The 15,615-nt window shown below is 42.1% G+C and overlaps 2 protein-coding genes across 2 annotated transcripts in view; both read left to right on the top strand.

The window, feature by feature from the left end:
* LOC308166610 (sialic acid-binding Ig-like lectin 15) overlaps positions 1-15,615 on the top strand; it is a gene marked incomplete at both ends in the record, with an annotated part of 268,304 nt that overhangs the window by 35,450 nt on the left and 217,239 nt on the right. The window lies entirely within an intron of this gene.
* Positions 1-15,615, top strand: part of cpne4a (copine IVa) — a gene marked incomplete at both ends in the record, with an annotated part of 55,809 nt that overhangs the window by 34,239 nt on the left and 5,955 nt on the right. The window contains 6 exons of the mRNA XM_080540686.1: positions 595-693; positions 3,153-3,239; positions 4,462-4,521; positions 5,972-6,105; positions 8,170-8,224; positions 8,705-8,756. Coding sequence (XP_080396812.1) covers positions 595-693; positions 3,153-3,239; positions 4,462-4,521; positions 5,972-6,105; positions 8,170-8,224; positions 8,705-8,756 — 487 coding nt within the window. The remainder of the gene's footprint in view (positions 1-594; positions 694-3,152; positions 3,240-4,461; positions 4,522-5,971; positions 6,106-8,169; positions 8,225-8,704; positions 8,757-15,615) is intronic.

Below are 15,615 nucleotides of genomic sequence, written 5' to 3'. Positions count from 1 at the left end.
ACATAAGAATGGTCGAAAAACTGCTGGTATATTTTCATATAAGGTCATCAAGTTTGCAGCAACTATAGGGGTAAGACACAGTTTTCTGACAAGGTGTTCTGTGTTTTTCAGGCTATCAGGGAAAATAATACGCAGTAATGGTCAGACATGGCTATTAGATCCTAAGACTGGTGTATTGCTGACCATTGTATTATTACAGTGGGAGATGATAGTGCCAATAGAACAAACAGTAGGGCTCTCCTGCAGACTTGTGCAGTCAAACGTGTTAAAAATAGTCCTATATCTGTACTCAGCAAGTGGTCCAAAAACAGTCAAAACAGTCAAAAAGCCGTTGCAGTGCAAATGTTTTTAAGTCATTCATTAAGGCTGTAGAGAAGGCTGAAATGCGCAGTACTTTTTGAAGGGCTGGGACTATAGGGGTATACCCACTTTTGCGTCTTTTTATGAATGGAGCGTGCAGCATCCTTCCGGTTTCCAGACCACCTGTTCCGGCTTCAATTTATCTTGCTTGGTATGTTTAGTCCTTCACCATCTCATTTTGCTCTTTGCCTGCCACCTATCCCTCTCTCTCACCTCCTTCCTCTCCTCTTTCAGTGCACAGTATGGGACTGGGACTCCAATGGGAAGCATGACTTCATTGGTGAATTTCAGGCCACATTCAAAGAAATGAGAGGGGCAATGGATGGGAGACAGGTATGTGGTTAGCTTGTATCTCTCTCTCTCTCTCTGTGTGTATGTGTGTGTCATTCAACCCTTATTCATACAGGTTAGAGGTTATTGAGATCTGTTTTACAAGAGAGGAAGCAAGAACATCAATAATAATATAGTTATTATTGGACTAGCTGTCGACGTCCAGGGCTATTTGACCGGGCACAGACCTACTTTTGGTCACACATGGTTTAGTTGCTGCATGTCTTTTTGTTTTTCTAATAGTGGCAAACATGTGCAACCCTTGTAAATCTTTGTAAACAAACCAAATATAAAATAACCACTTAAAGGCCAGTGTCTGAGCATGACACCAGATTTTAGAAAACACTTTGTTTGGACCTATAGAGCACTCTTCACAGAATGTTCTTCATCATGTGATCTCATTGATTGGCTACTGACTGGCCATTAAGTACTATTTTAAAGCTACCAACAACATACAATAGACTTGTTTACTTTGACTAAGTTCAAATGGGACAAAAACAAACTTTGTTGAACCCATTTTGCAAATCAAAATAGGTGGAAATGTACATTCGATCTGTTTTTAGCCCAGTGGGAAGGCTGTGTATCCCAGAGGATTGTGGCAGAGAGAAAGTGGGTTAGAAAAGTAAAGCTCATGTTGGGTCACTGTCTGGAGATTTGTTTTCATCCCACCTTCTTTGAAGATTTTTTTTTCTGCTCTCCTCTGGGGACATGACCAGCAGGAAGTGTTGCCTGAACGAGGACAGTTCCTTCTAGTTCTCCAAACACAGTCACACAGGTGGAGTCGTAGTGACCGTTCCATTTTGTTCAATAGGAGGAAGGGATGGTGACAGTGGCACAGGCAGCTCATGACAAGGGGATGCTTATTTCCATGTCACTGGGTGAAGAAAAATGTGAATGCTCCGCAGGCTAGAGCAGGACAAAAAAGCTGAGGTTTCTTACAACAAAATGACAATGGATTTCTCCCAGTGGGGTGCCTCCCCTCCTTGCAGCAGTGTCCGTTCTCTCTTTTTCCTCACCTGTGATGGTGTAATTCAGAAATCCTTAGCAGTATTAAGAGGGAGGACGGGCAAGTGAACGTTTATGTACTGTTCTCTGTGTTTGGAAGCGATGCCTTGCTGCTCCTCTCTAGCTCAGGTCCTTGGAAATCGATTTCAGATGCGACAACCTGAGTTTCTCAAATGTGAACGCAAAAGTAAGGCTGTGGTTTATTCCTGACCAGTGAAAAATGTCAAACCCTACCCTTATATCTCTCTCACTGTTTATCCTGGCCAGATCATATCACCAGAAAAGTTCAGGGTCCTGATCATATGTTGTATGAGTGTATGATATGTATGAGTAGGTTGCCTTTGTTTCACCAGGAGATCGATGAGGATTGTCTTAAACCAGTCGTCACAATGGCTTCGTCAATAGGGATCAACATTTCTAACCTATTACCAATATAAGCTGGTGGAAGTTCGACATTTTCGACTTCAACATTATGCCTTTTAGGTTGTGGCCACCATCCAAGAGACGGAAACATGCTTGACTCGCACACACGGTTTCTTTTTAAAACAAGAAGCCTCCGGGAAACCAAGAAAAGAAAGAATGCATTCATTAGCTTTTTTGAGGATGGCCTTCATCATGGAGCTGTGCCCATTCAGACAGCTTTGTCATCGTTAGCACACAAACTGGCGGCTCTAGGCTGAGGCTACTAGGGTAATTACATCACGCCGTTGCACGCTTCAAGGCTTAAAAAAAACCTCCGCTGCTTCTGGCCTTAAAATCAAACTTTTAAAGACCGTTGACACCACTAATTGTCCCTTTCATGGAATTCAGGACGATAAGCCTAAAGGACCTTGTGGCATTGTAGCCATTGCAATAAAAGCAGTTTGATTTCAAAGGAACATTGATGCGCATAGGAGTGCTCATTCCATCAGAAAAGAAATGAGAATGAATTTGCTTCATTTGTATGGAGTTGCAACTAGCCCTGAGGCAATAACCATAATGGCATAACCATAATGGCTATAAAAAAAACTAGAACATACTAAGAACAGACTGTCCCTGAGATGAGTTGTGTCCCTGATGATGCTTTGTGTTCTGATTGTGATATGATTTTTGATTTTTATAAAAAAAAAGACCCAGAAGTTTTAAAAAGCCTTTTCAATTTAACTTGGGTAATCTGTACGTTCATTAATGGATAATGCTCCCCTCATTAGCGATGAACAAAAGACACAGAAACTGTATCTCTACACCGTAGGCAATCACTGGCTTAGCTAATTATTCTCCAGTATACTGAGTGATTCCCTCATTGTAGGGGGTTGTATTGTTCTCTTTAACTCCATTGTGGAGCTATGCCCCCGCTACTTTGGCCCCATTTTACCCAAGGCTGACTATTGTGCACTGTTTAATGAAGTCATCACTTATATTTACAAATGTCTCAAATGGTTTTTGGCCTCACATGCTGTCTCTCCTACTGATGATAGGTCCAATGGGAATGTATAAACTCCAAGTATAAGATCAAGAAGAAGAATTACAAGAACTCTGGCATCGTCATTCTGAACCAGTGCAAGGTGATTCACGGCCGACACTTTTAATCTCTCTCTCCCATTCTTTTTTTTCTCTTTCCAATTTCTCTCCCTTGTCTGACTGTCACCCACTCTCTCTCTCTCTCTCTCTCTCTCTCTCTCTCTCTCTCTCTCTCTCTCTCTACTCCTCCTTTCTCAACCCACTATCTACCATAGCCTGAGATAAGTCACTCTGACAGAACGGTTATCGTCATGTTGCTGTGATGGGAAGTGAGGGCACGGTCAGATGGGAGTCTGACTAATGTGACATTTATTTCCTCAGGAACTCACAGATGGCTCTCAAATTACTGTCAGCTCAGTTTCAAAAGGTGCTTTGGGACAACTATGTGTGGACACAAGATGGAATGCTAAGTGTCATTGCTTCTGGTTCTTTTGGCTCTGTGTCTCTCTGTTGATGTGAATGGACTCTTGTGATTCATGTATCTGTTGAATGCGGATACAGTATTTAGTACTGTTGATTCGACTGATGCCTGTTACATCTTAGACACAGCTGATGAACACCCACTACACTTCACTAGGAGGCCAATAGCTACAGTAGGGCCCCGAATTTTACCCGGTGAGGTCACATGGTCAGGAATGATTCTGGGTCCAACCCATAACATATACTGTACATTATATATTGTTAGAATAGTATTTCATACTGTTAGGCTGGTATGATATAGATGGATACCTATTTGATACCCATTAGTATCCTGATGGGTACCATTGAATAGCTTTTGGCTCTGCTCAGCAGAGCTCAGGCAGCTGTTACCAGCTGTTACCAGGCTCTTCTGTTTCCCATATCTAACATTAAGCCACAACCTCCAGCTGTAAAAGAGGATTTCCTTATTCTATCATTGTAACTGCCAATGGCCCCTGGACTTTGTTGTAAGTCGCTTTGGATAAAGTGTATCGTTTTAGCACCCACAGGTGATAATGGGGAACACGGTGGACCAGCTGTCTCAAACACTAATAATAATAATAATAATAATAATAATAATAATAATAATAACTTTTATTTGTATAGCACTTTTCCTGCAAACGTTGCAGCTCAAAGTGGCTACCATGGCTACCATGCCCACCCAGCTGCATTTTAATATGCTGGAATAAAAGGAGTTAGGGGGTTGTAGGTGGCCAGTAACTGTGTTCATCATGGTAAAACCCCAAGTTATTGGGCCAGTGTTCTGATGCGGATAGGTTTTTGCACTTCTTTATCTCTTGTCCACAGATCATCAAGATGCACTCTTTCCTGGATTACATTATGGGAGGCTGTCAGATCCAGTTTACAGTGAGTTCACACACACACACTCACTCACGCACGCACGCACGCACACACACATACACACACACACTAGTCATCTGTTTTTTAAGTGGAATATGCATCCCTCTTCAGATTATGTTTTATTAAACCTACAGTATGTTTATGAAGCAATAACAATGATTCTGGCTTAAAGAGCTCAATAACTAAAGACCTCCAGTGGCAAACCCAGCTCCTTTTCTACTAGAAAAAATCAACAAATAATGGAAGTGGTGTGTACAAGGATGTGATTGACAGCAACATTAAGAATTGAATGGTTTGCACTTACATGCACTTATAAACGCTTCTAAAATGAACCCTAACCGGTGCAACCTTATTTTCAATAGTTTCAATATTAGCTAGCAATTAATTCAACGATGGCCCAGGTTTGCCGTATATGAATAGGGCTTCTAAAAAGTAATCTGAACTATAATTGAGATGTGCTTAATTGAACATACTGTAAGTGTTTGTCTTTACAGTGGCTCAACTTTCTTTTCTTTTTTAAAGTTATTTTTTCTGAGTGGGGCAGTCCCACTCATATTTTTATTTTTATTGTGATAGAGATAGTAGAGATTAGACAGGAAGGATGGGTGAGAGAGAGAGAAGATAATGTCCAGGATATGTCCACTGCTGGAATCGAACTGGGAACCCTGCGGTCCCTGTGATCACTTAGAGATTGATGTCACTTCTGTCACTGCTAGTGATGGTAAAGATGGTGTTGTGGATTTTCCTGCTAAACTTTGCTACTTTGCACATATGAACTCTCTCATACACACACACGCACACACACACTCATTCACACACACACACACACACACACACACACACACACACACACATGCATACTACTACTTACTACTGTCGCTGCTATCCACCCCACTATTGTTGTGTTTCTGCTGCTACTACTATTGCTCCTTATATTACTGTTGTTGTTGTTGTTGTTATTACTTCGTTACACTGTTGAGCAGCTAGCTTGCCCTGAGCATTTCATTGCACTGTCTACGGCTGTGTATATGCCAAATACATTTTGATTTAATTTAATTTGCTGAGGTTGATGTTCATATTCAAATGAGCTTAATATGTGTGGAGGAGCTCAATATGAGTGTTGGAAGCTCAGTGCAAGATTCCCTGTGCCATGCAGACTAACAGATGAAAAATATTTGGCCTCTAACCCGTTTTTTTAACAAGGAACAATAAATCCACAGATAGATAGACAACAAGCTCAGCGTGAGAGAGAGAGAATCAAAGAGAGAACAGTGTGAATAATACACATTAGAAAGAAAAAAAAAGAGAGAGAGATTAAAAAATAGACAATGTAATAGAAAAGGGGGCCAGTCAGGTTGAGTATGTGTTAGAGTGAGGGAGAGGCTTACAAGAGAAGGTGCATACATTTCAGGCAATTGCTGTCGAGCTCCTCTTTGATTGCCACTTGTCTTCCCAGGTAGCTATCGATTTCACCGCCTCCAACGGAGATCCTAGAAACAGCTGCTCGCTCCACTACATCCACCCCTACCAGCCGAACGAGTACCTCAAAGCGCTGGTCGCCGTGGGAGAGATCTGTCAGGATTATGACAGGTGACCCAATCACAGTGCTGATTCACAGAACCCCTTTACCAGTCAGTCACACATTGGTTTGTTAAAGGAACAGTTTGCCCAATTTGTATGATTTGTTGGTATTTCACACTCCTTACATGTATTCTGTACACCAGTTTATAACATAAAAATGTATAGCACTGTGTTGCCACAACAATGTCGGAACAGCTCTTTTTTACTTTTTTTTTCGTCTTCATAAAGCTCCATCAGCAGATTGCTGCGCTCTTATTTTCCAGTCATAGTATCTTCTTTTCGACAATCGGCTGTTCTGGGCTGCTTATTACTCAGTGCGCGCCCAAAGCAAGCATTTCCAAGCCTGAACAGAGTTAGCGTTGACGAGACAAGGCTGAATTGGGTTATTGGAATGACTTGAGTCTTAAATCACAGTCGAGATTAACTCAATCCAGGCTTTTTCAACTAATCGCTGATGTAGTTCTGATGTAGTGATCAACGTAAGTGGAATACCCCTCAGGAAGAGATGCTTTGCATCAGCTAATGGGGATCCTAAAGAGTCATCACACTGATGCATATGTTACAGTACATGTGGGAACACGGTACATGTGAGAAAACTAGGGTTAGGGTTAGGTGCTACGTCGACTTGTTACATGCTGGCATGTCTAACCCTAACCGTAGCACCCTAGCACCTAACCCTAACCCTAGTTTTCCCACATGTACCGTAACACATAGTGCTACATGAAACATTTGCTGATGAACTGTAAAACAGCCCTTGTTTATATGTGGAGGTAAAGGACAAACCCCAACTCAAAGATATTCAGACTTGGCAGGATTCTCAACATAAGATCAATGTCAGGAATTGATGCATTTGAAGTGACTGGAAGAATTTCACAGTGCATACTATTCATTCTCACACAAAAGCAAGAGGAATCATCTTGGATAATTTGCTTTCATTTTATTATTTCTGATAGGACCCCATCATCTTTTCATACAAACAGTGTCTCTTTTGCTGGATCTTCTTTTTATATTACCGCCACTGTGTGAAGTAGCTTCTCTAGCTGTGTCAACTGCAGACAGCTAAATAAGCACCAGCAGGGTCTCTCTCTAGCCGGAGGATAGCTATCTATCCTGGGGGGAACTTGGAGGTCCGTGGAGGAAGGGATGGGGGGGGGGGCATGGGGTGGAGGTTGGGGGCATAGGGGGACTTGTAATGGGGACACTGCACTGTGTTTTCCTTTTCATGTGTCGCATCCCAGCAGTGTCTACAACAACAACAATATCAACACTGCTCTCATAGCACTGCTATGGGATGTCCCATCCCTATTTAGAAGACCGCTCCTGTCACTCTTATTAAAGCCCAGAACTCACTTTGCGCTCTCTTCTATATTTCAGTGTCTAGACATAAGCCTCCCTTTAGCTGGATCTTGCTCAACATTTTACTTATTTAATAGCTAATTTGCTAAACTGTTTGCTTTGGTGGATACTGAGCCTCCACCACAGACGTTTTAAGTCATTATGTGGACTCATGTTGAGTTTTCAAGCATTCAGTGCGTCCTCAGTGCCCCTGGCCCAATTTAACCCTTTTCCCTCTAGGCTTTCAAACTCAAATTTGTGCAACAAGTTTGTGATGGCTAGTACACAGTCATCACACAGTGACGTGGACTGGGTGGTGTCAGAACATCTCAATGCTGGCCATTCTGTAGTGAAGTAGTAAATATGAATAATAAAATAATAAATAAAGTTATCCTCTCTTCTTCTAACATTGTGACTGCCAATGGCCCCTGATCCTTAACGTGGATTTGTTTTCTTATGCTGACTGATGGATAGATGATTCACTGCTTTGGATAAAGGCATCTGCTAAATGTAAACAACTTTAACTGCATCCTGATGTAGCACTGCTGTATGGGGTTTGTAAATAAGACTGAAAAGCAATCAATTAATAATTCAGAGTCATTGTAGCCCTAGAGCAAAGTTGAATCTGGTTGTTTATGGGCATTTGTACCCGATAACAAGTCACTGACTCAATCATCCGTCTGCCGTCTCGTCAAATTCTAACCGCTCTTTTGTTCTTTTCTCTGCTTCTCAATCCAGTGACAAAATGTTCCCTGCGTTTGGCTTTGGCGCTCGGATCCCGCCCGACTTTAAGGTAATTTGTCACTCCTTCCTTTGTAGAAGAAGTTGAGGGGCTGGCTCAGTGGGATCTCATTAATGACCCCCATGGTGAGACAAGAGTGAGACGAGCTTCTGGTTCTCCTGCCTCACCGGTAATTGTGGGACCCCCTGCCGCCCCTCACTTGGTTGCAGAGAGTGGGCCCCTCCCGCTGATCCACGGATCTTTGGCTGTTTGGCTGTGTCACTAAACTGTTCCCCAGCAGGACATGATTGACACTGCCTGGCCGTCTGGTACATGGCTGATGGCTGACACATGGCTCGCCTGTATGTGTGTGTGTGTGTGTGTGTGTGTGTGTGTGTGTGTGTGAGAGAGAGAGAGAGAGAGAGAGAGAGAGAGAGAGAGAGAGAGAGAGAGAGCGTGTGTAATGATGCTTGTGGTGTGTGTGTTACGTGCTCCTTTGTCTCATCTTTCCGCGTTGATCAAAAGGCTATATTTATTCTTTTTTTCATCCAGGTTTCCCACGATTTCGCTGTGAGTTTTAACGAGGAAAACCCTGAATGTGCAGGTAGGCCTCGAACATATTCAAGAGATTACAACTTGGCTTTGAAACCACAACCTGTCAGAATGCAAGATCTACCTCACTAGCTCAGACAAAGACGGATAGAACTGTCCAAACTGTTGGATATGGGCATAATTAAGTAAATAAGTATGCCTTAAGAAAGCCTAGTATGATATTGTAGTTAACTATTACTTTGTAATGCCCCAAATGTGCCCCATTTGGTGGAGATCATAATGGACATACGTAGATATGGGTTGTTACTCTATTCCCCTTGTTGTAACCCCTCCCCACACACCTGGATAATGATCAATGATTCAGATTCAGATTCAGATGATATCATAAACTACAGAGACTGTGGTGTGCCACCAAGGCATACCTGTGGAGCTAGCTAAAAAACGCTGCCATACCCCATTAGGGCTGACATACAGTACATAGTTACAGGTGTCATTTTTAAATTAAAATGATAAATCTTTCATATCACAAACTGGCGAAACATTATAACAGTCGTTGAATTATCCTACAATAGCTTAATGTTAGGATACCTGCAGTAATGTGTTACCTAATGAGTTGAGAATGTTATTTAATGATTAATTTCATCAGTACAGCTCACCTCTCACACTCAAAGCCTCAACCCCTCTGTCACACAGTATCTATAAATAGACTGATATCAGCTTCCACGCTCACCCTCCACTGCCTAACCTTGTATTGGTGTCACTCGATTTTCTCAGCTATTTTAGTCAGCTCCTGGTCCCCACCAATACGTGGTGCCCAATCTAAGTTGGGACTAGTACTGTTCTGTTTATATCTTTTTGGTGAAGAGGATCGCATTGCATTAATGTGTAAAATATGCTTCATATACTGTAAATAAAGTGATTGATTGATCCAGTTCTTTGCCAGGGCATCTACTGTACCAGGAATAGTGAAATACACACATTTTATTAGGAATACTGGGTAGGGCCTTGCATTGCTCTCAAAACAGCCTCAATTCGTTGTGGCATTGATTCTACAAGATGTTGGAAACATTCTTTCTGGACCTGATGGATAGATGATTCACTTACTTAGACAAATGTATTTGTTGTAAGTCGCTTTGGCTAAAGGCGTCTGCTAAGTGCCAACAATGTAAAAGTTCCCTGTAGTCTAAGAGCATAGAAATAGAGTATATATACAGAGAAGTCAGTGAAACTGTGAAGGGGACTAACCATTCCCAAGCAAACTAGTTGCCTTGAAGTAGAACATCAAGGATAGCATTTCAATCCACAAGAATCATTGTAAAGGGCAATCTGGGATTGGTAAATCAATGTTTTAATGAATTATATATATAGCCATGGGTTCTTGAAGAATATAACTATTGTTAATGCCTCATGGGCTTAGTTCAATACTAGTCCTATACTGTGTCTCCTAAGACCTCTACTGCCCCCCTTGTACTGTTTCTCCAGTGTCTATACATAAAATAAAAAATAAAAAAACATTATTCTATCACGAAGACTGCCAATGGTCCCTGACCTGGGGCCTCATTTATAAAAAAAAGTACCGTACTTGAACGTCGTCTTTGACTTTCACGTAAGCACATTTTTCTAAACGGACGTATTATTTATAAAACCGGCTGCGCTTGTTTAAAATTGCGTACGTGCTTCCTTCTTTTTTTTTTTGTGATCAAGATTTTTTATTGCTTTTATCAACACATAACAACGACAATACAGAACAAGAAAGGAAGGGAGGGAAAAAATATAAAGAAAACAAAAAAGAAAAGGGGTAGTGTAGCAGACAAGTCACAGCCAGATAGTAGAAATACAACACAATCCGGATTGGGGTAAGTGGAAAATCAAATCATAGAGCAGTCAAGTTAGTCAAGTTCAATGAATAAGCCTTCCATGCATCAACTGTACTGGGCCTTGCTTTGTTCAATCTGGCCGTTGTGCACTCAAGATTCACAATCCTCTGTAAAGAGTAAAACCAAAAAGTGTTCATACTGAAATCAGGTGTTATCCAATGTTGAAGAATAGTTTTTTTTGCAGAGGTGAAACCAGCAAATAGCATTTTCTTTTGTGTAATACTTAAATCGAAATCAGAGTCATCATTGAGCAAACATAAACATGGATTAGGAACATAGTCAATCTTAAATAACTTGGACATTACAGAATTGACATGGTTCCAAAAGTTGGCCACGACTGGACACTCCCAGAACATATGGAGAAATGAACCCGGTGTCGGGGTAGGGCAGAATTGACAGTAGTAGTTGGGTTGTAGTTTCATTAAGTATCTTCTATATGGTGTAGCATAGGCCCTGTGGATGACTTTAAAATGAATTAACTGATGAGCTAAATTTTTGGAGGTTGAATTGAGATTAGACCATATTGTGTCCCAGTTTGGGTGGAAATCCAATTCACCAAGCTCTCGGCTCCATAAAGCCTCAACCGCAAGTGGTTTTTTAATTGCGTCCATTAGATTGCGATATATTCTGGATACACAGCCACGAGAGGTTGGGGTATGTTCAATCCAGGCTATCATGGGGTGAGTTGGAAGTGGGGAGCGCCAAGGCACTCCATAGGCCTTGAGTGAGGACCTCAGCTGTAGATAGACAAAATATGATGACGCTGGAAGGACAAACTTAGTTTGGAGGTGCTGGAATGAAACTAGGCCATCATTGTCATACAGGTCTCTGAGAGTATTTACACCCCGAGAGCTCCATGTTTGCTGGTTGAATGGTCGGTTACCCGACATTAAGTTTTGGTTATTCCATAGAGGAGTGGAGGAACAGAATCGCAAGGAACCTCCCATGATTTTCTCAGACGCTTTCCACACCTTAAGGGCGTTATCTATAATGCAACCAAATCTATGACTGAGAGTCCTACGTCCAGTGCCTGAGAAAAGTAAGTCCTCTAATCTGACTGGACTGACCAGGCCTGCCTCTATTGACCTCCAAGGTACTTTTGAATTTGGATTCACCCAGGTGCGTAAGGCTTGAGTCTGGAAAGCTAAATAATACATCTTAAAATCTGGAATTGCCATCCCACCCGACAATTTGGGTTGTTGCAAAGTTGTAAGACGGATTCTCGAGCGTTTGCCAGCCCATATGAACCTTGAGACCAACGAATTAATATCATCAAAGTATTTGGGTGGTGGGGGTAATGGTAACATGGAAAACAGGAAGTTGATCCTTGGCAAAACATTCATCTTGATTATCGTAGCTCTGCCCTGAAGAGATATTTTGAGGCTATCCCATCTTTGAATGTCCGTTTTGATTTTGTTCAAGGTTACATCAAAGTTGTCTTTAATTATCCGTGGTATGGTTGGGTATATAGTGATGCCAAGGTAAGTAAATTTATCTTTCACTGGGATATGTCTAGGGAGACAGGAGGTTCTTGCTGAAGGACTAAGGGGCATTAGAATTGACTTCGTCCAGTTAATCTTATAGCCTGACAATCTACCGAAATCTTCAAACATTTCTAACACATGGGGGGCAGAAGTATCAATATTATCTAGAAATAATAGAATGTCATCAGCATATAATGAGATGTGGTGGCTATGATCTAGAATTGAAATGGGGGAAATGCAAGTACTCTGTCTGATGGCTTGGGCTAAGGGCTCAAGAGAGAGACAGAACAAGAATGGTGACAATGGGCAGCCCTGCCTCGCCGAGCGCTCCAGTTGGATTGGAGGGGAAATAACATTACCTGTGAGAACAGAAGCGGTTGGTGCATTATACAAAGTCTTAATCATAGCAATGAAATTAACCCCAAAGCCAAGATGGTCTAAAACAGCCCACATGTAGTTCCATTCAAGCCGATCGAAAGCCTTCTCAGCGTCAAGCGAGAATACTGCACAGGGGCTGGGAGAGCTATCGGTTAAATTGATGATATGAAGCAGTCTGCGCATATTGTCAGATGCAAGGCGTCCCTTCATGAACCCTGTCTGGTCTTCACTGATCAAGGCGTCTGTTACAGCCTCCAATCGTATAGCCAAAACCTTAGCATACAGTTTCTGGTCACACGAGATCAGGGAGATAGGCCTGTAGCTAGAGCACTCCAACGAGTCTCTCCCCTTTTTTAACAAAAGAGAGATAAGGGCAACTTTTTGATCTCTGTGAAAATCACCTCTAGATATAGCATCATTAAAGGAGTCCATAATAAGAGGACCTATCAACTCCCAAAGTACTAAATACAGTTCTGGTGGAAGACCATCTAAGCCCGGCGATTTTCCTTTCTGTAGAGATTGAAGGGCATTGTGTAGCTCCTTTAAGTCAAGAGGGCAGTCAAGAACTTCCCTTTCAGTCTGTGATATCTTAGGTAAATTGAGGCCATGAAGGAACGCCTTGCAGCGAGATGTATCATAATCTATGTCAGATTGGTACAGGTTGGAGTAAAATGTTTGAAATATACTATTCACAGCTTGGGGAGCAGTATGAACAGTGCCCGCAGAGTCTCTAATAGCATTTATAGAGGCTTTGCTTTCATTCTCCTTCAGTCTCAGTGCCAATAAGCGGCTGGGCCTTTCAGCATCAAAATAATATCTCTGTCTCGTTCTATGAAAGATAAATTCAGCCTTTGAGAGAGATATAGCATTATATTCTCCTTTGAGACAAGCGAGCCGTGTGGCTTGATCTTCTGTAAAATTTTGTTTTTGTAAATGTTCTACTGTTTTTATTTCCTTCTCTAGCTCATTAAAACGCTTGTTACGTGCTTTAGAGAGAGTAGAGGAGAACGAAATACAAAGGCCCCTGAGAAAACATTTGGTTGTTTCCCACAAAATTTGAGGATTGTCACACTGTGCTCTGTTTATAGCAAGAAATACTTCAAGTTCAGCTTTAAGAAAGATCGAAAAGTCAGGGTTTGTCAACAAAGTGGTGTTAAACCGCCACCTAGTGGCCTTGTCAGTATTAGCAGAGAGCTGAATCTTGCATGACACAGGTGAGTGATCAGACAACAGTATTGGCAGAATATCAATTGGGGACATGGAGGGAATGAGGGATGGGCTTACAAAAATGAAATCAATTCTGGAAAAAGATTTATGTCTGTTAGAATAAAATGTATAATTTCTGGCCTTATTATTCTGAATTCTCCACACATCAACAACGTTTAAATCCGTTATAAATGAATTTAGAAGTGCAGTTGATTGTGAGCTTACATTAACTGGAGAGGACCTGTCTACTGAGGGATCGAGGACAGAATTGAAGTCACCACCTACTATTAAATGATAGCCTGCAGAGTTTTCTAACAATGTGTTACTGATATCTGGTAGAAACTCTGCGTCGACTTCATTAGGGGCATAAATGGAGGCTAGCATCAATTTAACCTGGTTTATTCTCGTCTTTATGTAAACAAATCGGCCCTGTTTGTCATTTCTTATCTGATCAAGAGTCAAATGCAACCTCCTGTCAACCAAGACGAGCACACCCCGGGTCTTATTTTGAGCGCAAGAGTGCGCAATAACTTTAAAATGTTTGTTCTGAAAACGTGTAACGTCACATTCCTTAAGATGTGATTCCTGTATTAGAGCTATGGAGACTTTCTTACGGTGGAGGAATTCTAGAATCCGCGTTCTCTTTATAGCCGAGTTAAGCCCGTTCACATTCCAGCACATAAAAGTTAGGTCAGACGCCATGGGATTCTAATGAGCAAATACAGAATATCTGAATGAAATGAAAGTTCTGGTCATGACTACTTAGTATTTCTATCAGTACAGTAAAAGTCCAATCCGTTACGCGACTTGTCCGTTGGGAGGGGGAGGGAGAAAAACAAATGAAGAGAAAAATACAATGTACAAAAAAGTTAGCAAACCGCGAAGGTAACCTACAGGCTTGCCAAAACATAAACATTCTCTGAGACGTGACTCAGTCTATTGCAACGCTGTAGCCCACAAATCGGCTCAATACACCACCTGCTAGTTATAACAATGAGTCTTTATCGAACTTAAAGAATCATATCATCCCCTCAAAAAAAGGTAGCCTAGACATGGCATTAAATAATGAAAATAACGGGATATCAGCAGGCCATCATAATGGTGAAAAATGATAGTTTGAGATAGGGGAACATAACAACCATACCTCGTTAGACTCAGCGTTAGTCAAAGTAAACATCCATAAGCAATTGCATATCCTGGGGGAAAATAAAGTAAAATAGTCATTTCTATCGTTGAAATCTAAAGCAGTCCCCATGGCAATGTCGTGGCTGATTAGGTGGTCAGTTCCATCCCGTCACCATACTCGATCACCGGATCATTGACAGCGGTAGAGTCCTCTCGGCCGGGCCGCCTGGCAGGTGTGGGTCGCACGGGTCCTGTAGACAGCTTCGTTGTTGGGTCGCGCCGCACAGCACCGGCGTAGGATTCGGATTGGTGTGGCTGAAGTGGTGACTTCAAGGATCGGATGAAGTCCTCTGCTCTGGACGGACAGTCGAAGGACATCTTATTGCCATCGTGCTCCATTTTGAGAATAGCGGGGTAGATTAGGAAAGGCTGCAGACCCATGGCATGCGCATCCTTGATAACCGTGTTGAACCCCTTCCTCTTGGTTGTAGTTGGGGCACTGTAGTCTGGGAAGAACAGGAGGGTGGATTTGTCTTGCTTCACTGGATATATCTTCCTAGCTTCCTTTAGGATGGTGGTCCTGTCCTGCCATCTCAGTAGACGGAAGATGAGGGTACGGGGGCGATTGCTGTTTTGCTCGCGGCCATTATATATGCGGTGAGCACGGTCAATCTCGATGACTCGGCCAGCCAAGGAGGGAATCCACTTCACCAGGTTGGCTTTGATGTAACCTGCAGCATCCGAGCCCTCCAACGACTCTGGTAAGCCTACCAGACGTAGATTATTTCGCCGAGCCCTATCTTCCATGTCAGCTGTTTTCTCTGTGAGTTGTTCCACCTGC

This window comes from Nansenia antarctica (assembly GCF_963989245.1).
Source record: "Nansenia antarctica genome assembly, chromosome: 10".
NCBI lineage: Eukaryota > Metazoa > Chordata > Actinopteri > Argentiniformes > Microstomatidae > Nansenia > Nansenia antarctica.
This window is presented reverse-complemented; position numbering and strand designations above follow the sequence as displayed.